Source organism: Pongo abelii, chromosome 4 (genome assembly GCF_028885655.2).
Source record: "Pongo abelii isolate AG06213 chromosome 4, NHGRI_mPonAbe1-v2.0_pri, whole genome shotgun sequence".
Classification (NCBI taxonomy): Eukaryota; Metazoa; Chordata; class Mammalia; order Primates; family Hominidae; genus Pongo; species Pongo abelii.
Window position 1 is genome coordinate 120231869 of NC_071989.2, and position 27195 is coordinate 120259063.

The 27195-nt window shown below is 38.8% G+C and overlaps 1 protein-coding gene across 3 annotated transcripts in view; it reads right to left on the bottom strand.

The window, feature by feature from the left end:
- Nucleotides 1-27195, bottom strand: part of EPB41L4A (erythrocyte membrane protein band 4.1 like 4A) — a 263496-nt gene that overhangs the window by 18403 nt on the left and 217898 nt on the right. For all 3 annotated transcript variants that reach the window (XM_024247207.3, XM_054555814.2, XM_054555815.2), the window contains exons 14-18: nucleotides 25846-25929; nucleotides 24795-24908; nucleotides 16067-16114; nucleotides 14973-15050; nucleotides 4374-4493 (exon numbers count right to left, since the gene is read on the bottom strand). In XM_024247207.3, coding sequence (XP_024102975.3) covers nucleotides 4374-4493; nucleotides 14973-15050; nucleotides 16067-16114; nucleotides 24795-24908; nucleotides 25846-25929 — 444 coding nt within the window. The remainder of the gene's footprint in view (nucleotides 1-4373; nucleotides 4494-14972; nucleotides 15051-16066; nucleotides 16115-24794; nucleotides 24909-25845; nucleotides 25930-27195) is intronic.

Here is a 27195-nt window from a genome sequence, read left to right on the forward strand (position 1 = left end):
CAAACTAGAAAAAAAGAGATCTTCCTAAATTGTGCAGCTAGCATCATATATAATGTGACATATTGAATGCTCTCCCTTTATGAAACAGAGCAGCCAAGGATGTCTGCTTTCTTACCACTTGTATTCAACATTGTAACTCAACACTGTACTATATGATCTAGCCAGTATAATAAGGGAAGAAACAGAAATAAAAACAGCAAGACTAGAAATCAAGGAAAACTGTTCACAAATATGATTGTAACTGTAGATAATCCTAAGAAACTGCCCCCCTGCCAAAAGCTTCTAGAGCTAATAAGTGAATTTAACAAGGCTTATGGGGTGGCAAGATGTTGCATCAGTATTTTTAAAAATCATTTCTTCTATATACTAAAAAACAACTGAAAAATAAATTTTCTGAAATATAACAAAATAAATTACTCTGTACTGAGAACTATAAAACATTGCTGCAAGAAGATAAAAACAAATGGATGAATAAGATATTTATTTTCTCAAAATTGATCTATACATTCAACATATTCCTAGTCAAAAGTCTTTGGGGGAAGGCAGTAAAAACTGACAAGTTGATTCAAAAATTTACACAGAAATGCAAAGGTCCTAATAAAATAGCTAGAACAATCTTGCAAAAAGGGGGAGACGGAAAGCCAAAGTTGGAGAATTTACACTGCCTTATTCAAGTCTTACTATAAAGCTACAGTAACCGAGACAACATGATGGCTTAGGGATAGACAAATAGATCAATGAAACAAAATTGGCCCACATGTGAGCAGTCAATTCATTTTCAACAAAGGCCACAAGGCATTTCAATGAAAAGTCTTTTCAAAAATGGTGGTGGAACTGGATAGACTACAGGAAAAACACCTCTCAATCTCTACTCATCCATATACAACAGCTAATTCTAAATGGAACACAGACCTAAGTATAAAAGCAAAATCGATAAAGCTGCTAGAAAAAGATATAAGACTGTCTTTGTGACCATGGGGTAGGCAAATACTCCTTAAGATTAACAAAAAAAAAGCCTTAACTAGAAATGAAAAAAACTGATATATTGGTCTTCATCAAAATTAAAAAGTCTGCTCATCAAAAAGCAATGTTAAGAACATGAAAATGCAAACCACAGCCTGAGAGAAAGTATTCATTCATAACGTGCATATCTTTTATGATATGCATTAAAAAAGTGAAATTGAACTTTTATCCAGAATACATAAATAACCTACAAATGAATAAGAAAAAGGACAAACAACCCAATTAAACTGGACAAAAAATTTGAACACTTTAAAAATGAAGATATATGAATAACCAATAAGCACACAAAAATGTGGTTAACATCATTTAGCCATGAAAGAAATGCTCATTAAAACCACAATGGAATGTCTACTTCAAGCCTAGTAGAATGGCGAAAATTAACACAGCAACAAACTCAAATACTAGCAAGAACTGGGGCAGAACAAGACCCTCTCATATCTTGTTGGTGGAGTATAAAATGACCCAACCTTTCTGGAAATCATTTTGGTAATTCCTTATAAAATTAAACATGTGGCCGGGCGTGGTGGCTCGTGCCTGTCACCCCAGCACTTTGGGAGGCCGAGGAGGGCGGATCACAAGGTCAGGAGATCGAGACCATTCTGGCTAACACGGTGAAACCCCGTATCTCTACTAAATATATAAAAAATTAGCCGGGCATGGTGGCGGGCGCCTGTTGTCCCAGCTACTCGGGAGGCTGAGACGGGAGAATGATGTGGAACCCGGGAGGCGGAGCTTGCAGTTAGCCGAGACTGGCCACTGCACTCCAGCCTGGGCGACAGAGCGAGACTCTGTCTCAAAAAAAAAAAAAAAATTAAACATGCAAATTCCCTCTAATCCAGCAATTCCACTCCTAGGTATTTGCCCAAGCAAAAGAAAACAAATTCCACACACATACTTGTACAGAATGTCTATAACACAATGGCAAAAACTGGAAACAATTCAAATGTCCATCAAGAAGAGAATGAATAAAAATATTGCAGTATATACAAAAATTTAAATGACCACTGATACCATGGATGAAGCTCAAAAACATGTTGAGTGAAGGAAGCAATATTTTAAAGGAGTATATATTGTGTTATTACATTTATATGAAGTTCAACAAGAGAGAAAAACTAATCATAGATATCAGAACAGTGGACCTGGCGCAGTGGTGCACATCTGTAATCTCAGCACTTTGGGAAGCTGAGCCCAGTGGATCACTGGAGGTCAGGAGTTCGAGACCAGCCTGGCGAAAATGGTGAAACCCCATCTCTATTGAAAATAGAAAAATTAGTTGGGTGTTATGGCAGGTGCCTGTAATCCCAGCTACTCAGGAGGCTGAGGCAGGAGAATGGCTTGAACCCAGGAGGCAGAGGTTGCAGTGACCTGGGATTAGGCCACTGTACTCCAGCCTGGGTGACAGAGAAAAAAAAAAGAAAAAGAAATCAGAACAGTGGTTGGTTGTGGGGGTGGGCACTGACTAGAAGGAGCATGAAGGAACCTTCTGGATAATGGAAATATTCTATATCCTGACTGGCAGGATGGAGAGATTATGGATACATTTGTCAAAATTCATTAAACTGTACACATAAGATGAGAGGATCTGACTGTATGTAAATTTCACCTCAAATTGCCTCAATTTTAAAGGCTGTTAAATGAACCTCCGACTACTTGACTAAAAAATTATTAAATTCCCAGGCCCACTACAAACATTTGCTCCATAATATAACTGAATTATAGTAATAACAACTTTAAATTATTCTATTTCCCAATTTTTATTTACAAATGAATGGTTCCATTTATTTACTATTGCCTTCAGGAATGTTTTTTGACTTCTTCAAAACTTATATATAGGATTTTTTCTAATTTTATTTTACTTTCCCCTTTTTAAATAAATTAAATGTACTACTGACATTTAATTGAACTCAGAATGCTTTAGAAATAGTTAGAAAAACTGAATGCTGTTTTAAGATTTAATATCAAGTTGCCAAACCTTGTGTATAACAAGTCCTTCGTAGAAAACTATTCCACGTGGAAAGGTAAAAATATGGTGGCAAAAGATTTACCCATGACTATGCTGGATCTAATCTTGGGTTCTGCACCTTTTGGGTAAAGTTCTTCAGTGAGGTCTGATTCTTTCATATCTAAACTTCCTTTTTTTTTAATGGAGTTAGGGGAAGGTGCTATCACAACAAAGGAAATTTTCATTAACTTCAGCTTTAAATTGACTACTAGTTTAATTAGGTTGCTAAAAAAAACATTACAGAGTAATTAATACATCTGTAAGGGTGTACATGGTTTAGTGACTATTTGCAGGTTTTCTATTACAAAAGAAAGTCATCACTCATAATGATGCATTACTGATAAAATACACACACACACACGGGGTTAATTTCTAATTGAAGGGTAAACATCTAAGACTGAGAAGTGTCCCTTAGTGTCCCACAGCACAAAGCGTCCTAGTGTGAACCCCCCGGTACACTCCGGAGTTCTTTCCTAATCTCTTTTAACCTGATGTGGCACTCACAGCTGTCCTCTTGTCACTCTCCTGCCTGGCTCCCTCAGAGCTCCCTACCTACCTACCCAGTCTCTACCTCCACTACCCAAATCCTTTCATTTCCTTATCATACACGACTGGACTCAATCCCTCCTCCTGTGAGTAATCAACACCAGACATCTAACCACCCACGATCACAAAAGGATCTGTACTTAGTCTTGGCTCACTTTAAAAAGGTGAGCCATGGTTTGGCAAGTGGAGTGGGAGTGAGGCGTCTAAATCTTGATAATGCACAGATTTAAAACACACACGCACAGAAATTTACCAGCTCGAAGACAATTAATTTGGGGGACTGGCAAGCACACCATTATGGTGTAATTGTGCTTACACATGGCGTTGCCTAGCAACACGAGGAGCACTCAAATTCCAATACTGAGGTGTAATGAATCACTCACTGACTACTGTTCACAAATGGTATTTTGATGGGAAGATATTTACATCTGGTTCAGTCTGGAACAAGACTTTAGAGAATTGTACAGACTCAAACTGAGAAGCAGCAGTATTTCACCAACAGCCTGGCTCTACAACAAAGGAGACTATTCCTATTTATTCAGGTGAATGTATACTTTGGTTAAAAACAACACAAAACAAAAATATGGCTTTGAGGGCCTTGTTTTCATGACATTTTGTTTTGACTGTGCTTCAACTTCTATGGCTTCAAACATGGTTAATAAATGTCACAAATATTAGAAGGTAAATATGACAAATAATGAAATAATCCTAGTTGAACTAAAACACTTTAGAAGACCTGAATATCCACATGCTACTTCAAATCCAGTGTTTTTGAATCAAGGTATAAAAAGAGTCCACATACGAACGAGATCTGTGTCTGGATCGCCTGTTGTTGGGGTCGGCTTGGTTTTTTTCCTTTTGTCTCCTTAATACAGCTTCCCACTGAGGCGCTGAATCAACCATATCATTTTCCTGCCGTATTCTGAAAGGAAAGCCATGCATCTGAAGTTAACATCTACATGGATGGCGCGTTTTAGGTTCATCCTAAACTTGCTTTTAAATGTTATTTAAGCAACAGAAATTTTATTATGATCATTTATAGCTAAAGATGCATATTAACTGAATTAATACATCCATATGTAGGTAAGTATATATAAACACTCAGAAGTATATAATACTCATGATATATGTAAATACATGCTATTTGCAGACTTCTGATTTTAATTTTCTAGGAAAATGACATGTATCAAAAACTCATTTTAAACATTTCTAAGTTTCGACTAAAGAAACTTTGGTGTCTGCTATAGAGCCAATCTTAACCGATGATACAAAATCACTATTTTAAATGTGCTAGTCAAAATAGTAATAAATAGTTTTACTTTGAAATACTCTTAAAAAGTCACGCTAATTGTCAAAGTTTTCATAAAAAATAGGTGCCAAATATAATTCCCATTTTTTAAGATAGAAATCTAGAAGTACAAAAAGTTAAATATGGTGGCATAATGCATTAGCTGAATAAGACACACCATTCCCATCATGGCTGCTCACATGTTTAAGACGGAATGACAGTTGGATGCTGGATGTGGCCAGGGAAGGAATGAAAATGAGGAAAAGAGAAAGGTGGGAAAGACTTGGAAGCACAGGCATTTGACATGTAAGATCACAGGAGAGTGTTACCAAATCCTCTCATTTTTTTAAAAAAAGATAATCCCCAAATCTGGATTTTTAAAGTGAACTCTTCGAATTTTTAAGTCTTGCAACCAATTCTAAAGCATGATATAGATTTAACAAAACCCATGGACCACACTCAACCTGCAGAAATTTTGGACTTTCAATGTATCAAGTCTTTCAAATAATGAGGTGCACTACTGGGGGGAGAGGATAAGTACTTAATTTATGTGAAATACTGTCTCGAATGCACCACAATGATGCTGTGAAGCCTTTTTTTTTTTTTTTTTTTTTTTTTTTTGGCAAAACCGAACACCTGTTATTTGAATATTTAACTTCTAATTTATGTAAGCTCTTCAGAAAGCTGCTCCAGAGTGTTCATCTCCCAGGGTATAGAGAGCAGCATGGAATTGCCAGGTACTCACCCCAGTACTGCAACTGCATGAGCATAACTGCTTCGAGACAAAAGTAAAAAGAACAGGCAGGCTTGGAGGCATTTCCCTCTCTGAACAGATGTCTTTTGGTTCCTCTGTTATTGCACTTAGTACAGACTGTGGGCTGGATATCTGGATTTGCTTACAGGTTCAAATCAGTGGATGGGTGACAAATATTCATTTCACATGTAACTTAGACATAATGTAAAGCAAATTCAAGTTGAAAAGAACAGCACTTTGTGAGGAAGAAACTGTTTAAATCTCTCTAGATTAAAGAAGAATTGTGCTAAGTAAAAAACTATCTGTAACATACTCCAAGCCTTTGAAGTGTATGTATTTCCTCACTAAAGTTTTCATTTTTAATAGGCTATTATTTGAAGATTAACAGGATACTGTCATGGTATTTTTCGCAGATTTAAGAGCATAATTCTTTCTCTCATTGCATGTAGAGTAAATTTAAACTGAACATATACTGCTATGGACCTTAATATTAGAAATATCTGAAGAAAACTATGAGAAGGTATACTACTTGAGGTCATAATTATTAATCATTCTTTGAAACAAACACTCCCATTTGAAAATGGCATGTTGGTACCCGTGTGTGCTGTAACACACACACACACACACACACACACACACACACACACATTTTTGTAGCCAGAACCTACACCTAAAAGCCATTCTGTGTTCATGTGACAGTCAGAAACCCACAAGGCTTGCTGGCAGGGGAGCAGTCCTGGACATCCCCAGGACCAAGGGGTCAGGGTTAGGAAGAGACAATCACAGGGAAGGTGCTGTGCTGGCAAGGTGGCATCTCCCTTCCTACAGGAACCCACACCTGGATTGCTGGGCCCAGGATTGGACACAAAACTCAGGTCTCCTAACTCCTAACCCTGGAGTCTTTTAGGATGCAGCTTTCATTCTGAACAAAATCACTGTCCAGTTGATGGGCAGAACTAAGTTTTACAATGTGAAATGTTTGTATCAGGAAGTCGGGGCATCTAAATATTTTTGAGAGGTCAAACCTGCTAACAAAGCTGAGGCCTAACTTGGGCAAACACAGACTTTTTCTGGAGTAATAGACACTGAAAAGGAAGCACAGTTACTGTATGTTCATTCTCATCTATTGTGGAATTCAGCTGGCTACCCTCATACTCAGACTTCACTCTGATGATAAAAAATTAAAACTCCTGAGACATAAGCATGCGTATTTCCTGTATCCTACTATAATAGTAATAAGGACCAAATCAGAAAGAATTCAAGATTATACATGTACCTTTACCTTTTTTTCTAACTGAAAAGTCTAAAGTGAGGGCAGCGAAACCCTGTCAGTTAATATACTTGTGATCCACATGTTTCAAAGACAGATGCCCTCTACTGGCGATGCTGTTTCATAAATATTCTAACAAGATGCATTAAAAATGTAAGAGCCTTTGGAGAGTCACAATAGAAGCACATTTTCCTGAGTAATGGGTAGTGTGGCGGCCTTGGCCTGTAATGAAGTTTGAAATTACATCCTTACAAAAGACCTCCGGTTAATGGTGCCTCATTACAAGAATGAAAGTGTCATTTCTTCCACTGCTGAACTGCTCCAAAAAACACAGGTGCTACTTGGAAAGAAAAAAATCCTAGCCCTAGAAGCAAGAATATTGTAGCACTCTGTCCTTAAGAGGCAGGAGTAACTATTTTGTTTATGCATGAGTGAATAAAGAAATCTTTAAATGAAAAAGACATGTTTACTGTGATAATTCTGACTTTTTAAGTCTCATTTATTCTCAGGTATGGGGGATCCAAATAGTTTTTTGCTGCTTTCCTGCTCTATTTTAATCTCAATGTATAGATTTACATCATGAAGAATAAAATACCACAAACACTGTTTTGACATAGTACCTTTGAAAAAGTCAAAATGTGCTCTTACATCATAGTCATCAAAGCCTCAAAAGGGAAAAAGAGTCCGTTGTCATTTATGTTGTGGTTCTATTAATTTTCAAATGTTGCATCTAAAGGTGAACCTCAATAAACAAACATTTATTTCCAGTACCAATTGATCCAGTAAGTCTACATTTATCCTATTTTGTCAATTTCTCCATCTGTAACTATGGAGGGTCAACAACTGTGGTAGGAAGTATATCATAACAAGGTTTTTGTTTTTCAGTTAATGTATAAGGGAGAGGGTTGCTTTAGAATACAGCAAATTCTAACCATGTTTCAGAACAGAATTCTAATGTATTTCTTCCATCTCTTACCAAACTTCAACACCCTACTTTTCCAGACTATCCATACAATTTAGATTTTAACTGCATTTGACATTTAATTAAAGTCTGCAAAGGTTTTGAAGATGAAATGCCATATAATCATTTGATAACAATGAAGAAAGTGACTATTCCTAGCCTCCTCTTTCCTGTCTTACCAATTACAGTCCTGCCTCTTTTGCAAAATTCTTCACATTACCAAAGGAATTCTTACACAAATCCCCGAGTTTTATTGTGTCCTCTCCCTTTAGCAGTTTTGTTCCTAACAGAACCTTCCTTTACATAAGTTCTTAATTCACTTCTAATTCACTGAGATAAACACCATGCTTAATGCTGAATCTAAGAAGTCTTTCAGAGTGAATGTAAAATGAAGCTTCAAGATGATACAAGCCATAAACATTGCTCCTGAGTTTTCTCCATTCCCAGCTCTGCCATTATCTGACTCAGAGACCTTGGGCAAATTGCTTATCTTTTTCGGTCAAGTCTCAGGTTCTTCATATATAAAATTATGGCAAAGATCCTTTCTAGGTTTAAAACTTGATGTTTCTCTATTTGTATTTTATTTCCAAACCAGACAGACACACTGAAAGAAACTTATACTCTTCAACTATAGCATAACATTCCAGACAATTGCTTCATATGGCCCCTCCATTGCCAAAATTAAATCTGCAGGTCCCAACTGACTGTGAACTTGTGTTTCTCATCAACTGTACTCATTTTTTTTGGATCATCTGCTATAAAGCAATCTTTTTTTTTTCTAGTTTTTTTTCCCTAGGGAAATTTATGTTGGTTCCAGTCATGTGTCGACATACTCCCTTAAGACCAGCAAGCAAAAAGTTCATTTGCTTTTCCCACTGCCTCTACCATCAATAAATTATTCTCATTTGCTCTTAAAGGTACTTCTGTCTCTTCCACTTATTCCTTATGCTCCCACTACTACAACGGGCTACCTCTGGCGCAATTTCCCTTTCAAACTCTCCTGTTTTCATGAATGTTTAACCTATTTTGCCCTCACTCAGTAATGTAACAGCATTCCTCAGTTGCTGCGGCTTTGTCCTTCCACAGTCATCTCTGTCAACCTTGATCATACTCTGGACGCCCTAAATCAACCATATCAAATGTCTAAATCTTGATATATCCTATTAAAGTAGAAATCACAAACCCTTGCATCTGCAGTATGGTGAACACTGTCTGTTTCCACTAGCTTTGTATGAACTCTTCTCTCCGTACCCAAAATTTTTACCTTGTTTGCAGCCCCTAAATCAGGGGCAGGACAGTAGGCAGTTCCTGGCAAGGAAGCGGTTACCTATTTTCAAGCAACACGGAAGAAATGCCCATCAGTTTAAGTTTGCTAACATCCCAAATATATTTTTTCCCTAGGGTACAGGGACAATAAAGTTCTTCTTTACCACTCCCAAAACAAAATCCTACCAAAATTGTGATCTTCTAGATTTGCCCTAGTCAGATATATTGTCCCTCTTACAGTGCCAAATTTCTCACACAGAAATGTGCTTCTTCATTTTAGAAAAACAATATAAAAGACCTTATGGAACATAATTAAAATATTTAAATCTGTCTTAATCTACTATTTAGATACTATAGACATCTGGTAGACCCTAAAAGACATCTAAAAGACCCTAATGTTGTTAGGGAGAAACTAGCAACATTCATGCCAGAACAAATTCATGTTAGAAAACGCTGACTTATTTTTTGTTCAAGGGAGCTGGTCCCCATTTTACAGATCCCGCAGGAACTTCAGATAATACTGAGCAGTGCCGGATGTTATCAATTTAACAGAACTTGCCTGTGCAGGGCCCTTTCTACTTTTCAAAGCACATCTATTATCTCCTGGATCTTCATAAACCTCTAGTGAGGTAGGCAGGTCAGGTATTATTCCACTTTGCATGTGAGAAATGAAGATTCACAGGGTAAAGTAATCAGTTCAAAGCCACAGAACTCTTCAAAGTGGGTTCAATTTAATAGTACAGGCTCCCAGATTTGCATGTACATATGTACACACACATACAACCTGACACTGACATACATGACTCATGTTTATGATGCAAACATCCTAGAATAAAATTAGGGAAACGTTCAAATAGTCCCCTGTTGTCAATTTCTTCTAGTTCTACTATTACCCTAGGCTTCTCTCATTTCTCTTACTGTTTTAATACTTGGTAGGCTCCCAAGTTATTTCTACTTTTATGCTGATGGAAAAAAACACACCAGACTATTTCATGTCACCCACTCCTCCACATCTCCCACTTCAAAATTCTAAGAGCCTAGAAACACATCAAAGTTAATGAATGACTGAGTAATTCAAAGATTCTCCTCAGTGAATGCTCAAAGGACTGCTGATTTTCATCAATAGCACAAAGGATATTTTGTAGAACCTTTTCCTTGAATGTCAAGGATATTTTATTAAGCTTAAGACATATCCAGGTAAAGCTAGTTCACGAAAGGTTTCACTCTCCTAAGTCTACTTGCGAGGTCCTCCTTCATCCTACACCCTGGGCAAGTCCAGCACATGGCCCATGGTCTCAAACCTATAGCAATAAGTGAGCTGCTGGCCCTTCTGATCTCAGGGATGAGATTCAAAATTCTAACTAATAGAATCTAATATTCACGTAGATTAACTTTATAGTGCCGTGTACTAGGTAAGCTCCCAACTTCAAGAATTCAATAGAATCAACTGTTTCACAAATCAGTATAGCAAAGTAATCTCTAAAGAAAGTTTAGGCATTTTAGTTTTTAATTCTACCAGTGAATTGAAACACCAATTTCATTTCCCAGTAACAATGTAATCCTTCACTATTTAGATCATAAAACTTTGTAAGTTTTAAGGGGGAGGTTACATAAACGCCCCCTTATGAATCTGGTAAAAACTACAGACCCTATCTTTAGAAAACTACACACTTGACGCCCACATACAATTTTACATACAATTTAACATACAATTTCATTGGGTTATGAAACCCCCAGCACCTACCCATGAATCAGAAGTTAAGAATCCTGGTGTAAAAATAACCAAAGGTATAAAGTTAGGAAAGGTGGGAGAATGAAAGATAGGACCAAAAGAAAAGTTAAAAAAGGCTGGAAGAGGATGGAGGAGAGAATAGGAGATGCTGCAGCAGTGAGTAACTGTGGAAGTGGGTATAGGACTACGTGGCTCTGTACTTCAAAGTGCTCTCACTTCTTACATTTCATTTGATCTTTACAGTAACTCATTCAACAAAATAGATCAGTTGTTATAGCACACCTCCCCCCACTCCCCGCCAACTTTAAACAGAAGAAAACTAATACTTGAATTGGTTATACAAGTTGCCCAAGGTCAAATATCAGCACACAGCAGAACCGAGACCCAGTCCCAAGTCCTCAGATTATTCTGTCTCATACCATTGGCTCCTAGGGAGACAGGGAATTCAGAGGAAACAGAAGAAAGAAAAAAGACTGGAAAGGAAGCCCAGGAAACAGAAAGGAACTGGGTGAGAATAACATGATACAAAAAGTGAAAAGTGAAGCAAGAGAATGGAGACGGAGATGAGGATATAGTAGACAAACTAAAAGGAGAAATAAGAACTTTCTGTCATCTTAAATGTTATAACAAAAAACTGTGCCTCCAACTTCTATCTGGTTATAAAAAGAGAGTGAAAAATTATCATCTCAAATCTCAAAACCTAGAAAGCTGTAGGATACCCAACCAGCTTATGAGAACAGTAAAGAAATAATAAAGTGGAAAGGGTAAGGGAAAACATAAACGATGTCCCAAATAAAGAAGCAGGGTGAATTACTCTGGTGTTCTCGGAAACACAGTAGGATGAAGCCCTAGAGTTAGGGCACAATTAACACAAGAGCCCTTACTAACCGAGCCTTGTTAGGTCTGGACCCAAATGTGACAGACAGATGGGGTGGTTATTTGCAGTTATATTTTCCTAAAATTGAAACTAAACAAAAATCTTTGCTTCTAACATTAGCCTTCCAGAGCTGGTGTGGATTATTATTTTTTTAAAATTTAATGGTTGTCAAAAGCCTGTTTTGGGTAAAGTTGATTCATAAACATTGTTTTATTAACTTTTGTTTCTCTTCACACAAAATGAGAAATGTTTAAATGGTTATCCATGGAAACAGTAAAGCAGCTTATGCTCCAATGGGTTGACTTCATGGAAAAAAGAAAACAATATTTCCATGGAGGGGCCTCATGCCTAACAGAAAAGACCTCATTTATGTTTAAAAAAAAAAAAAAAATCCTGCAAGAAGGAGTAGCAGAGGGAGCAACATCCCAAAGACCACATGCAACTTCCAGAAAGTAAAAGTGACTCTGTCCAGAGTTCCAATGGACACATCACGGGCTCCAAAAGAGGTTCTAAAAAGCAAATTTGCCCGGTAGTTGTCCCTCTCCATAGGCTACAGTTTCCTAGAGACAGGAAAGCAGGGTCCATCAGGGTGCAGGCTCTTGTTGGAAAGTAACGAAGCATCCTGGGGCTGAGTTTAGAGACCTTATGGGCAAGAGGTAGAACATCAGCATGTACAAGATTCTGTTTGCCCCATTATAGGGTTACCGGAGTGCTGTAGTAAAAGCACAAAGGACAGTGCTGAGAACTGGCTGGATCACACTGTCAGCCAAGAAAAGCAAGGACGAATGAGGCTGAAGAGACTGCAGGGCTGCAGATGAAATATCCAGACCCATGCATCCTCATGTGGGATGAGTGAGTTCTGGCAAAATTTAAGAGGCTAATGATGGGATGGAGGGGTTGGCAGCAGCACAGTATAGTAGGTAAGTGGCACCAAGAGACAGACAGCACAATGAGTTTCCACCCTCTTTCTCTGTACAGTCACCTGTTGCACCAGAATTTGCAGTGATGGGGATCAGAACTGAAAGCTATATTTCTTCCTCTGCCCACTTTTTGCTATGCTACTGACAGGCAGACTTTACACCACATCTTCTACAGACATAGGCAACTTAGGTATTCCTAGAGCAATATTTCTATACGTAGCATAAATGATTGTGAAAGCCTGTTGGATTTTTTGCATGAAACGTGTCGGAATTTGTTTTGAAAGCTATTTCTCATTACTAGCCTTACAAAGCACATTAAACATTCAGAATCACTGTTATTCTAAAATATACTTTTTACACAGTACAAAGAAAGCCAATCTAATCTGTCCAGGGAAAAGGGGGAAGAAACTCTTAAGGGAGAAAATACCTACAAGAAATATTAAAGCCAGTGCAACCAGATCAATATGAGCAATTTAATTATTTGATGGCAACCTTTCACTAGTGTTTCATTTTCAGTAGCAAATGGTACTGTGAGCAATTCTGGCCCCAACAAAAATGTTTTTAAATGGGCCACCTTCTGAAGAGTTGAGAAAAGAACACTTACGGGCACAATTTAGAATATATTAGGTAAAACAGAAACAGACTTAAGATACTGGCTTGATAAATAAAAAGTGTTAAATAAGAAAATAAGTGGGTATTTTTGCTTTGTTTTGTGTTGTTTGTGCAGAAATACTGAATTTTTGATCAGAAAGAGGGTACTTAAGAAGGAGCTACCTCCCACACGTGGGTTTTCAAAGAAGAAACTGAAATCATTCATTTGAGAAAGGTGTCATAACACATTCAGATCTCCCATCTGTCTAGTGTAATTCTAGCCTCAGAAGGCTCCACATAGAATGCTTTCCTAAAAAAATGTCCACTCTTACAATGCTGTCTGGGCTATTATTACACAGGCTTTGTAGTTAGAGGACCACTAATTCAATTTGTGCCAAGCACAAGGGTTCTAAGCATTAAAGAAAGACCTTGGAGATTATCCAATCCAACTTCCTCATTTTTCTTTCTTTCTTTCTTTTTTTTTTCTGTGTGAGATGAAGTTTCCCTCTTGTTGCCCACACTGGAGCGCAATGGCACAGTCTCAGCTCACTGCAACCTTCACCTCCTGGGTTCAAGCGATTCTCCTGCCTCTGCCTCCCAAGTAGCTGGGATTACAGGCATGCGCCACCATGCCCAGCTAATTTTGTATTTTTAGTAGAGACGGGGTTTCTCCATGTTGGTCAGGCTGGTCTCGAACTCCCAACCTCAGATGATCTGCCTGCCTTGGCCTCCCAAAGTGCTGGGATTACAGGCGTGAGCCACCGCAACTGGCCTTCCTCATTTTTCAGAAGAGAAAAAGATAACCCAGAAAAGTAAAGCAACCAGGCCAGAGGTCCGCATTAGGTGAAAACAGGTTTCTCAACAGTGGCACTACTGATATGTTTTTGTACTAGGTACTTATTTGTTGCCAGGGCCTGTCCTGTGCATCGTAGGATGTTTAGCAGCATCCCTGGCCAGTTGCAATCCCCCTACCCAATTGTCACAATAAAAAATGACTCTGGACATTGCCAAATGTCCTTGGGGAGAAGGCAGGGAGGACAAAACTCCCCCCAGTTGAGAACCACTGGGTTAACAACTGGCATGACTGGCAACCAAATCCCTCTGACTCCCAAGGTGCTCTTTTCATTAATGACACAAATACTTCTTGTTTTCGAGTGCATATTTTGGAACTAGGGATAACTGATAAATGCATTAAGCCACCACTAATACTGATTACATGTCAAATGATGTGATTAAAAATCTCTTAAAAATGTATCTTACATATATGGAATGTCAGGCACACACAGATGAGTAAATGCACATATTATTAGCACATACATATACAGGAGCCTGAAACCGCAGAATCTAAGAAACAATGAGTTATTTTTGGTTGGGTAAAATATAGTAATGCCATTGAAAAGATAGTTCAGGGAGAAATCTCTCTACCAATGGTAAACTTTCTTAACAGCCTTAGAGAAATTCACTACACATTGTAGCTATATACAGAATCATCTTTTTAAAAAACACACACACACACACACAAGAAGGGACCTCATTGTCAAGTTGTTTAATCATCTTATTGTGAAGATAAGAAAACTCCACTCAAAGAGCTAAAGTTTCCTAAACTAAGTGCTTCAAAATAGTGCCAGACTGCTTCTCAGACTCAGATGGAAAAAAGAGACTTACAAAGGACACTCAGTTTCTACCACCAAGGGCAGCCTCTGATTTCAGAGTGCCAGTTAATTATAATATTGAGATATTACCTGTTTCTCTTTTTCCGGTGTTCTCTATTAGAATTTTCTGATTCACTACCACTGCTGGTGTTACAGCGTGAACGTGACCTGAAGACAAAATGGTAAGAACAAAAGAAAAAACACATGTTTATAACTCATGAAAAACTTCAGAAAGGTTTATATTGGTCCTCTGGAATTCATTTTGCAGTAAAATTATCAATCCAAACATCAAGAGCTGTATTATCCCTCTCCAAGTCAGTGTTTCTGAGCTCAGTAAGACATCTGACTGAGTCTATAGCTCAGGGAAATGGCAATGCAGGGGAAATATAAAAACCGATTAAGGTGAATGTCAGTATGTTCCCAGAAAGGACCGCAAAATCAGTCACTTCCAACAGAACTCTGACATGGCAAAGCCGTAAGTCGGTGGTGGACTAAATATGAACACAAAATCTTGTAACCCTCCCATCCGCCCCACTGAGAGAGGTAGAGTTTATTTCCCTAGCCTCTGAATTTACACTGGTCTTGTGACTGATTTTACCAATAGAATGAGGTGGAAGGGATACTATGTCAGTTCCAGGACTAGCCCCTTAACAGACTGGTAGCTTCTGCTTCCTCCCAGCCTAAAGAAGTGTAAAAGAAGTGTCTACAGAAGTGCAAGCTAGCCAGGTGGAGAAACTATGCAGAGAGGTCCCAGGCCTCCAGCCTTTCTGCCAAGATGCCAACATGAAAAAGAAAGGTCCCCTGGATAACACAACCTCAGCTGTCATCTGACCACAGCCTCATGAAATCGTGAACAAGACGAGCTAAAAAGCTGCCTGTTCAATGGACAGAATTATACTAGATAAATACAGTTGTTGCTGCTTTAAGCCACTGAGTTCTGCAGTGGTTTATAATATGGCAATAGATAAATAAGACAGCTCCTCTAAGACACAAAGGAGCAGGAAACAGCACAGTCTTAGGATGCAACAGAATGGAAGACTGGGTATCAGCTGAAGACAAACTGGTTTTTGAAAGTAAAAAAAATAAAAAAATAATAATACCCCCACTCTTTCCTCAACTCTGAGCATTTCTAAATCTGCTAACCCTTCTTCCCTCTGACTCTCCTTCCATTTTTGTTTTTTTACCTCCTCCTTTGCTTAAGATCTGAATCTTCACCACTGTTATGGGCTTTCCTGTGAAAACAAATAAAGACATTTAAGAAAACAGGAGATTATCAATTGGCTAAGGAAAGCATACCAAAATGAGTTTCACTTCAGTTAATACATATTTGTCATACATTCATTCATTTGCCAAACATTTAAGTCATATGTATATGCCTAACCCTACATACGACACGTCCCAGAAATATAATGTTAATAACATCACCTGGCCTCACTCTAGTGGGACCTGCAAACCGTCCGAATTCCATTAATCCAATGATGAGGTTAGTCTGCAGTTTCAGAACTGCAATCCTCCAAGCTGATTTCTGCCATAGTGGAACTGACATCATCTCACTTGGATGCCCTTTCCCATACCCTGAGGCTCCAAATTCTCTTTATCTCTTCTCTCATAATCTCCTCCACTTCAACTCAGCAACCTACCTCATACTTAGGACTTTATCATCTGTAACCACCTCCATACACTTTGCTCTCTTACCACAATCTCCTCTTCTTCCTGTTTACCACTCCCCATTTACTTTCAAATAGCTTCAATGGGGTATCCTGGTTAAAGGTGCTGGCTCTAGAGCCAGACAACATGAATGTGAATCCCGTCTTCTCTACTGATGAATTATGAGATTTAAATAAGTTACTTTTCTACTCAGTAACTCACCTTTAATAGAATCTCCTTTAAAGTCTGCTCTAAAGGATAAAATGAATTAATATATTTAAAATGCATACAATAGGATCTGGGCCATTGTTAGCACTCAACCAAGATAAGCTGTCATTGCTTATTCAACTATTTCCATTCTTCCTTTTCTTTGACCCCAGTAAGACTATCTATTGAGCTGGCTACTCTCCACCAGCTCTTCACTTCTCTTCACTGTCTTCTGTACTCAGCTTCGATTTCCTAATCCATCATTTCAATAACATGCATGCTGGTACTCAACATGTTCATCAATTCTGTTTTTCATTCCATCTTTTTGGCAAAATCCCAGGCATGGGTGAATCCAACTATGCACGTTTTCTGGATCAGTCCTAAACAGCTGGCTGAGCAGTGCTGGAAGGAGTCACACAAAAGGGGCATATTACACTACAAATCCATGTTCACAAACCTAAAGTGGGGCCACACCACGGTTCAGCAATCCCGCCACTTTTCACAGATGTAAGTACAAAGCAGTTTCAAACTCTTCACCCTGCAACCCTGTGACCCACAGTATCCCTGTTTCAGCAAATGACTTTGTTTTCTCCTTCTGAAGGAAAAAGTAGCCTCCAGATGGAACTCTTTCATCTTCCTGCTACCAAAAATTAAAACTTACCAATATCTTCCTCTCTGTTATTTATGGATTTATCCTTACTACCAAGGTCAGTCCCTCCACCAGTGCTTTGTGGGTCCCATCATCCCGTGTCTTTTCAATGACTTTCATTAACTACCCTCCCACCTCTCACACATAGTCACCTTGCCCGTCTAGCAGACTCTTTTTACAAGCTATTAACTTTTTCAAGTCTCTACTGTTTAAACAAACATAGACCTACTTTGAGTCCACATCCCCCTTCATCTGCCCAGTCTCTCCTCTCTCCTTCAAAGCCAAACTTTTGGAGAGTGGTGTCTATGCCCCATGCTCCACTTCCTTACAGTCTGTAATCTAGCACCTTCCCATTCTGATCTCTTTAATGTACGGCTCATGTTACCCCATTTCCTCCAACACTCCAACACACTTATATCAAATAACATTAACAGCAATATGTGGTCCCTGTTCTTACATCAAATTTTGGGGTCACTATTTAGCATAAACACAATTATACCGAAATTGGTCACAGATGATCTAAATAGTGTTCCAGGAATATGACTCCATTCTTTTGTAGGTTTTAAATTTTCTAAGAGCAGATACTTGCCTAAGTTTTCCATGTACGTATCACTTGCTTAGGGTTCTTTTGTTTATCACTAATTCTTCAAACTCTGAGAGAACTGCAAAACTCCTGCTATGGATGGATACTCAGGTAATCTGCAAGTTCCATTTATATCCCTCCTGGAGCCCTCTGCCCTTCTGCTCATACCTGGACCTTTGACTAACTCCCGTTTACCATGATCCAAGGAACTCCTTTTGCTTCTTGGTATGATGGACCCTACATCTCCAGGTCTTTTGGCTACTTGTCTGGGTTTTGGTAAAGTGTATCTTTTAGTTGCTATCAGAAAAATTTGCATGACAGATACACTTTTTTGGAACCCAAAATTTCTGAAAATGTCTTTATTCTATACAAACAATTATGGTTATCTGGGCATAGACTCCTAAACTGAAAATAATCTTTCAGACTTCTGAAGGTAATACTTCTTTGCCTTCTTCCTCTGATATTACTGTTAAGCAGCCCAATTTTTTTTTTTTTTTTTTTTTTTTTTGAGACGGAGTTTCACTCTTGTGGCCCAACCTGGAGTACAGTCGCGCGATCTCAGCTCACTGCAACCTCCGCCTCCCGAGTTCAAGTGATTTTCCTGCCTCAGCCTCCACCCTAGCTGGGATTACAGGTATGCACCACCATGCCTGGCTAGTTTGTATTTTTAGTAGAGACAGGGTTTCACCATGTTGGGTAGGCTAGTCTTGAACTCCTGACCTCAGGTGATCGGCCCACCTCGGCCTCCCAAAGTGCTGGGATTACAGGCGTGAGCCACCGTACCTGGCTCCCAATGTCATTTTGATTTGTCACCATTTGTACATGGACATTTTTTTCTCTCCCATATTCCCATGCCCCCTCCAAATCTTTAGAATTCTTTGTTAATCTATAATGTTTTGAAATTTAGTTATAATGAACCTTCGAATCAATCTAACTTTTCAATCGATTATGTCAAATGCTCAGTGGGTTCTTCTCTATAATGTCACATCCTTCAGTTCCAGAATATTTGCTTTGCTGTTTCTTTAATAGTTTCCTCTCCTATGTTTTCTCTGTTCTTTTTTCTTAGAAATTGTATTAGTTGAATGTTTGATATCTACGTTTGATAATTTTATTATTCTTATTTCCATACATTCGTTTTATTGTGGGTTTTTTGGTTCCGTTTTGGGGAAGATTTTCTTAATGTTATCTTCCAAATATTTTACTGATTATTTTAAATTCTGCCACACTAATTTGAAGCCCAATAACTCTTATTTATTAGTTCTTACCTTTGTATTGATAGAAATTCATGTTTATATTTTTTCATCTTTCTAAATAGTTTTTTAGAAATTTTTATTTCTTATATTGTCTGTTTCCTGTGAGAATGCCCCCAACCCCACCCTACACCCCATTTGTTTGTTTTAGTCTCTGCCTTTCTAGACAGAAGCAATGCTCAAATGCAGGCGTTCACAGCTCTCTCTTCCTATTCAAGCAGTAAGTGTTAAAATGACTGCAGCCCTTTGGATGGTGCAGTGCATGTTAATTAATGGCCTCACAGGAATATGAGGGCAGCCTCAATCATTTCATTGGATGATCCTTTGAAAGTAAGTATATGTAAGTCTTTTCTCTTGTACCTGGTCCATTTCCTGCAGTGGGATTCTCTAGTCTCATGCCTGGGAGATATAACCATTTCAATGGAAGATGCTTTGAAAGCTAGTATCCATAGTCTTTTCTCTTGTCCCTGTCCATTTCTTACAAAGGGATTCTCTAATTTTCTGCCTAGGTAATATAAGCCTGGATTCTAGCATTCTGGGAATGAAGAGAGAAGGGAGACATTTGGTATGCAAATTTTCACTCTCTTGATTTTTCCATAGCCACAATTTCTCTTTCTCCTTTACCAGTTAATCTTCAATTAAACCAAATGCTGGAGCTTCTTACAGCTCTGTCATTGGCTTTGTCTTTTTGCATTCTATCTATATTATCCACCTAAATAACCTAATCTCTATATTTCAAGTAACATACTTAAGATTATATTTCAGTCCATAAAGCAAATGTAGCTCCTGACTTACATTCAACAACCCACGTGAATCCTGCACTTGGACTTCTCAGAAGTACCATAAATTCAGGGTATCAGAAACTAAACTGGCAATTGTATCTTTCAAGCCTGTAAAGTCCTGATGATTCTACTTCTACGCAACACATCGAATTCAAAAAACTGAACAAGCCTGGGTTTCATTCTGGACAGCTCCCCCTCCTCCACCCCTCATACTGATTCTCCTACCAATTTTACCTCCTACTGGCTACTGAAACCATCTACTTCTTTATATTTCCACATCATCACCTTGGTCCATGCTCCCATTCTCTATTGCTAGGACTCGGACAATAGCCTGCCGCCTGGTCTTCTGCTACTACCCTCTTTCACCATTTCTCCACAGGACAGTGAGGGTCATCTGTACAAACACAAATGTGATGTTATTATACTTCCTGTAAAAAACCACTGCTCTAAGGACCAAAATCCTGAACAAAGTCCAGGTGGGCTGTAAGGTCTGATCCCATCTTTCTCTCTATGCTCATTTCTAACACATTTTTATTCACTCTCAGAGTCTGATAAACACTGGCCTTTTTCGTTTTCATGAAGGTTCCCTGCTTCTTTCCATTCCCAAGGCTTTTGCACATGCTAGCCCCTCTATCTGGTATGATTGCTCCTTTCTTTTAGCCTGTTTGTATCTCAGATCCTGGCGCATGCATCCATCCTCAGGAAACCTACCCCAACCTCTTTGGCTCAGTGATTCAGCAAACTTCCCCTAACAGTGCTCATTACACAGGCATCTATTTATAAAAACTTATCATGCAGTTACACTTATGACACGTGTACTTTTCTGTATGCATGCTAGGTTTCAATAAAAAGTTTTTAAAATTCCCTTAAGTAACACATAGCTTATCTTCATATTATGTATTAAAGTCATAATGGCACATATATTCCTATGACTCACATATTTATCCCTTAACAGCATCTAAGCTCCCAAAGGACAACAACTTTGTCTAGTGGTAGCAGCACACTGCATGGCATACAACAGGCACCCAAACATTTTTTAATGTAAAAGTGAAAACTGAGGAGTGAAAATATATTGTACTACCAGGAAATATGCTGGCTTTTTCTAGAATAGGAATGTTTAAACAAGCAGGCTTCAGGGTCTCCATAAATTTTGAAAATTATGTGAAAATGTTTTTATGTATTTAAATATGAACCTGCCTTTCTCTAAGGAATGAATCCAACATTTCACCAGATCTCAGAGTGTAGTACCACCCAAAAAGGTTAAGGATCACGATTCTGGACTCGGCCAGAATTTGATAGCTTGTATCCACCTCATGATAAACAACTGACAAAATAGGAAATTTTGACATCTATTGCAAAATGTATTATCCTGGTATCCAAAGCAAAATACAATTTCCTATTATTAAATTTAAGTCCTTGAGATTCTTCCATGCTGATGACATGTCTTGATTTTAAATGTCAGTGTTAATCCAGCAATGTAGGGATTTGTGCTCAGTGCAAGGTAAATATGTGAGAAGACAAAAAAGAATGACAAGGACAAGGACATTTATAGGGCATTTATACTGGAAAGAAACAGAGAAGAATGTGCTTTAGTCCTTTTATGTCAACATGCAGCAATGGCTCGTTGCTTCAAAACACACATCCCCAAAAGAGACCTGTAAGTGCACCAGGCAAAAGGCTCTATGGATGCTCAGGCAAAAAGATTCTCTTCCCAGCAAATTTAAACAGCCTTCCCCCGGAATATGCCAATGAAAGGATCCTGTATCCACTCTCCACAATTACTTCTGTGTTTCACAGGAAGCCAGCGGAAAATGAACCTCAGTGTAGAAGTCAAGTCTGGATTTGGGAGTGTATATGCTGCAAACTATTTCAAGCAATTATTTTGTATGAAAATATGCAAATTTAGGCATATTTTAGGAAAATGTAATTAAGTTCATTTTCAAATGTATTAAAATGACCATCTGCTCAACATGTGTAATTATTTTATTTCGGGAGTGCTGACAAATTGCACTAATTAATTAAGGGTGGAAAACTATAAAACTCTATCTACGAATAATATATGCTAAATTCTAATCATCCCTGCCACCCATGTCGCCTCAACACACAATACACACAAATGCACTTTAAAGTATTTCCCAGTGCTGTTGCTTTGGTTTTAAGTATTGTCCCAATTGAACCAACTCTTGGTATTCCCAAGGAGAAAGCTGAGTAAGGGCTGAAGTACAGTTTATTTAAATGAGGGCTATCACTATCTCCACCTTTTTCAGATGTACAGGCTGGGATTCCAATCCCATGTGTGTCACAGAGGACAAGCTACCATCATCCCGAGCCTCAGTTTTCTCATCTGTAAAAGTGAGATGGTGATGCTGGGCTGAATATTTTTCACTGGTACTCAGCCTCTACTGACTCATCTATAATCTGCCCTCGACTGCAGAGATAGAAAGCCTGGAAATTTTATATTCCTGGACACCTTTGCCAGCTGGGTTCTAGTTAAGAGAGACTCCAGTTAGATTTGAAGGCAGAGAATGGGGAAAGTGATTTTGCTTCTAGGTGTACCTGTGGCATCAACTCTTGCACTCCTGAGAAGTGGGGGTTCTTTGTTCGGCTACAGTAGTGGTACCTCCAGCAACGTCAGCAAGAGCGGTCCCTGCCTAGCATCCATCACGGTGCCTGCAGCAATGTCAGCAGCAAGCACAGGCTCAGGATTGCCTGCTCAAAGGTGGAAGCGGCTTCTGGTCTCCAGGTAACACCCACTTCTCTCTTTGCATTCCTTCAGTCCAGAGGCAGTAAAAGCAGCTAGATCTCTGAGTTACACCACTCTCTGTTTTTTGCACCTTCAATCCTACTTATACCTTTGCACCAATTCCCTACTTAATCCCCCTCTGCTAGAATCACATCATGCCTGAATACAAATGCCATTTCCCAAAGGGTTATTATCTGGATTACATGAGATAATATATAGCAAGCACTTTGCTCAGTACTTGGGAATATGGCAATACCAAACAAATGCCTACTATTACCCTATTATTCTATCTAATCATTGTTGGTCCTGATCTAGCCCCCTCATGTCAGTCCTACTACATGAAGGTTAATATAGACCCTTCTTAACCATCAAAGGATTTCAGTGAAGTTGAACTTGGTTTCAGAAAGCTGGGGGCAAAGCTCTGAGAAACTAGCAGAAGCAAAAGGGATCAAGCAGGAAAAGGCCAGCAAGTGTGTATTAACTAGGGCATAGGTGAAAGAAGGGCTTGGCTTCCAAACCTGCAGTGTGCACAAAAAGAGTCTTGATGGTTACCTGACATCATGAACTGAACTTCTTGTAATTATAAAAGTCATTTAGGCTGGGTGCAGTGACTCATGCCTGTAATCCCAGCAAACTGGGAGACTGAGGTGGGAGGACTGCTTGAGGTTAGGAATTCAAGACCAACCTGGGCAACATAGCAAGCGAGACCCCATCTCTACTTTAATTTATACATTTTTATTTTTTTAAAAAAGGAAAAAGAGGCCGGGTACGGTGACTCATGCCTGTAATCCCAGCACTTTGGGAGGCTGAGGCAGGGGGATCACGAGGTTAGGAGTTCAAGACCAACATGGAGAAACCCTGTCCCTACTAAAAATAAAAAAATTAGCCGGGCCTGATGGTGCATGCCTGTAATCCCAGCTACTCAGGAGGCTGAGGCAGGAGAATCGCTTGAACCCAGGGGGCAGAGTTTGCAGTGAGCCAAGATCATGCCACTGCACTCCAGTCTGGGCATCAGAGCGAGACTCCATCTCAAAAACAAAAACAAAAACCACAAAAACCAAAAAAAGGAAAAAGTCATTTATACAATTCCAATTATGCAGGTACTCAAAGTAAAACACAGTCCCTGCCATGTAGGAGTGAAAAGAATTTCACTGATGAGTCATTTCTACATCTTCCTCTCTTGTACCTGTCACACTGCCCAGCCTGCTTTGCAGAGAGGTCCAAAACTTCCAGCTAAGAACTTTTTAAATTAAGCATACACAAACAAATATTATCCCTTCAAACACTCTACCCATATAGGTAAAATGTAACAGGATTCATTTTTTTCTGTGCTTTAAAAGGCGTTTTTCAGCTAAGAAGACTTACCTTTAAGTGTAGTTTTGTCTTCTCAGGTAGAAACACTTAATATGTTTTATATATTAACATATACTATCTCGGCTGGGCGCAGTGGCTTACACCTGTAATCCCAGCACTTTGGGAGGCCGAGGCGGGTGGATCACCTGAGGTTGGAAGTTTGAGACCAGCCTGACCAACATGGAAAAACCCCGTCTCTACTAAAAATACAAAAAAATCAGCCGGGTGTGGCAGCGCATGCCTGTAATCCCAGCTACTCGGGAGGCTGAGGCAGGAGACTCGCTTGAACCCAGGAGGTTGCAGTGAGCCGAGATCGTGCCACTGCACTCCAGCCTAGGCAACAAGAGTGAAACTCCGTCTCAAAAAAAAAAAAAGATATACTGTCTCTACTTTGTAATATACTACATATAATACATATTTTTATTATATATTATGTACTATTTTTAGACACATTATTCACAAATAGAACACAGAAAGCAAGTTACTGCCAATATTTTATGAAATTATTCTCTAAAACTCTGGCTGTCTAAGATAAATACTTAAGGATTCCTAACTTATTTTATGTCAAAAAGAGTAAGCTTCCTGTTATCTTGGAGAGAAACAGTAATGTTGGTATAAGAATAACCTGTTATAAAGTCAGGCCTGGGACAAAATGCTTCTGTTGAAAGCTGCTAACAGAGAGATTGTGTTCCGCTTACCTCCTCCTCACAGGCTGTACAGAGTCATTGTCACTTCCACAGGAGGGGTTTCGGCGACGCGTGTAAGGGAACTTTGGTGACTTAGTGCGGTCACTGGGAGAATTGTAGAGTCCACTGGAGAGAAAGATAAATGGTCAAAAAGAGCCCAGAGAGTTCCTGGGGGAACACACACCCCAGCCTAGACCTAGAGTTATTCATAACTGCACAGCTGGTACTTCCAGAGGCACACGCACCAGGGGCATGTGGTTCTCTTTGCTGACAAGATTTATTGAAAGAAAAGAGGTAAGATCTGGCAAATCAAATCATAAAGGTCATTATTTTGCAGGAATGCCATTTGTCTCACTAGCCTTCAGCAGTAAAAAATGAACACACACAAATAACAATAACAATTCATACATATGATGAATTTACTCCTTTCTAAACACTGACTCAGCTAAAGGCTTTACATTCATTATCTCAGCTAATCTTCATACCAGCCTTCAGTACTGAGGTACAATTATTAAACCTATTAAACAGAAAAAAATTGAAATATAGACTACTTAGTTAAGTGGCCCAAATAAAGTAGCTAGGAAGTGGCAGGGCTAGAATTTGAACTATAAGTTACAACACAGGTCTGTCACTGGTTTGGTAGTTGTGACCAGAGATAAACTAGACATATCCATTTTTTAGGAATAAAGGTCTTCCGGCATCACTATTCATCGGCTATAGTTTTTGACTTAAGTTTTTAACCAAAACTACAAAATGGGGCAAATTATTAATATGCCATTTAGAGTTTTCAGAAATATATTACCTTACAGGCAATTTCATAGTATTTCCTAGGTTTCCCTTTTGCCTTTCCAGGAAAAAGTTTCATGTTATAAAACATACCGTTGATTTCCACTTCAGAAATCCCAGACCCTCTCCTCCTGGGTCACATTGATTTAGAGTCTGCCCACTTTATCCACAGCTAGCTGTGATCAGCCACCCAGCAGCTGGATTCCTTTATTCAATGAGCTGCAAGTACTAACCCCTTTTCTACTGTCTCCTTTATAAAAACAATGATTCCCTTTACCTCTGGGGGCCATTTTCTTCCCATGGTGCATGAGATTTGCTTCTTAGGGTATCAGGGCTATTTTCATTCTTTGCTTTCTTAAAGCTTTAATTTAAAAAAAAAAAGTATGAGAAATAAATTAAGTAGAAAATAAAAGTAAACTCACATACTTGTTAAGTAAAATTTTTAACAAATGTTAAGATGTGCACACTTATTTGCTTGTTTATACCTGTGACTCTAAAAAGAACATGAAGTTGCTGCCTAAAAAATCTGTCTCCAGCAAGTACCTGTCGGTCTTTCCCCCCTCTTTCTTTCTAGTTTTACTGCTTTAGTCAACAGATGCCAGGTCCATCAATTGTTAAGAAACTCTAGAGTCCACCTGCAGGAGAGGCAGCAAGGGGAACCACAGAGCCAAGAAAAAAAGAAAGCCAAGGAGGAAGGACCTGGGCTTCCCAGGATCTTCAGCCTGGCTCCCTTTTTACAACAGTGATCAGAGAAGCCCTGGCTCCAGGCACAGGTCTGAATCCACACAGGTTGGTCAGCCCCCGACAGGTTCAGGCTACTCAAACTGACCTTTTCCCGGCTTCCGCCATATCTTGGCTTCAACCTTCCAGATCAGAATGACTTTCAAATGCTATTTCCTGACCTAGTATCATCTTTCAGTCCTAAGAATGTAAATGTAACTGAGTTGTTGTTCTACCCTCAATAAATTGTCTTAGAAACCCCTGGGGAGACACGGAGGAAGGGACTAATCAGAAGCCTCCAGGCACCAGTGGGGAGGGGTGTGCCACCTCTCACATCCTCAGGAGTCTTAGCTTAAGATAAAGATAGAGCTATTTAACTCCAAATCCACTTTTAACCCTGGCTTTTTGAGGAATCCTCTGTATAACTGTCCTAGGATACGGTCATAGTGGAGCACTTTATAACAGCCAACAAAGAGGAGAGAGGAAAGATGACGAGGTATTAAAAAACAAAAAAAAAAAGACTTGCACCCTAGTATACTATCCATGATGGAATTAAAGTAAGCCTATAAAATTATGTATCTGACAGAGGCATATAACCCATAGTATTAGTAGATAGTGGCTTAGTTTTTTTTATTATTTTTATAAAGGCTAAAAACCTCTACAGATTCAATTCCCAAATTAAAAGCTTACTTTTTGAAATGATGAAAATTAACAAATATGGTAGATATTTAATACAATAGTAGAAAGTGTATGTGATCAATAAATCAAAAAAAGCAAAAAGAAGGGAGAAGGGAGACTGGAAAAGAAATAGGGAGATAAAAGAGGAACTGAGAGAGTATACAAAAGTTAAAGAATAATAAAATCCTGGGTGACAAGTTAATTGCATTCACACCCTAAGGTATTTCTC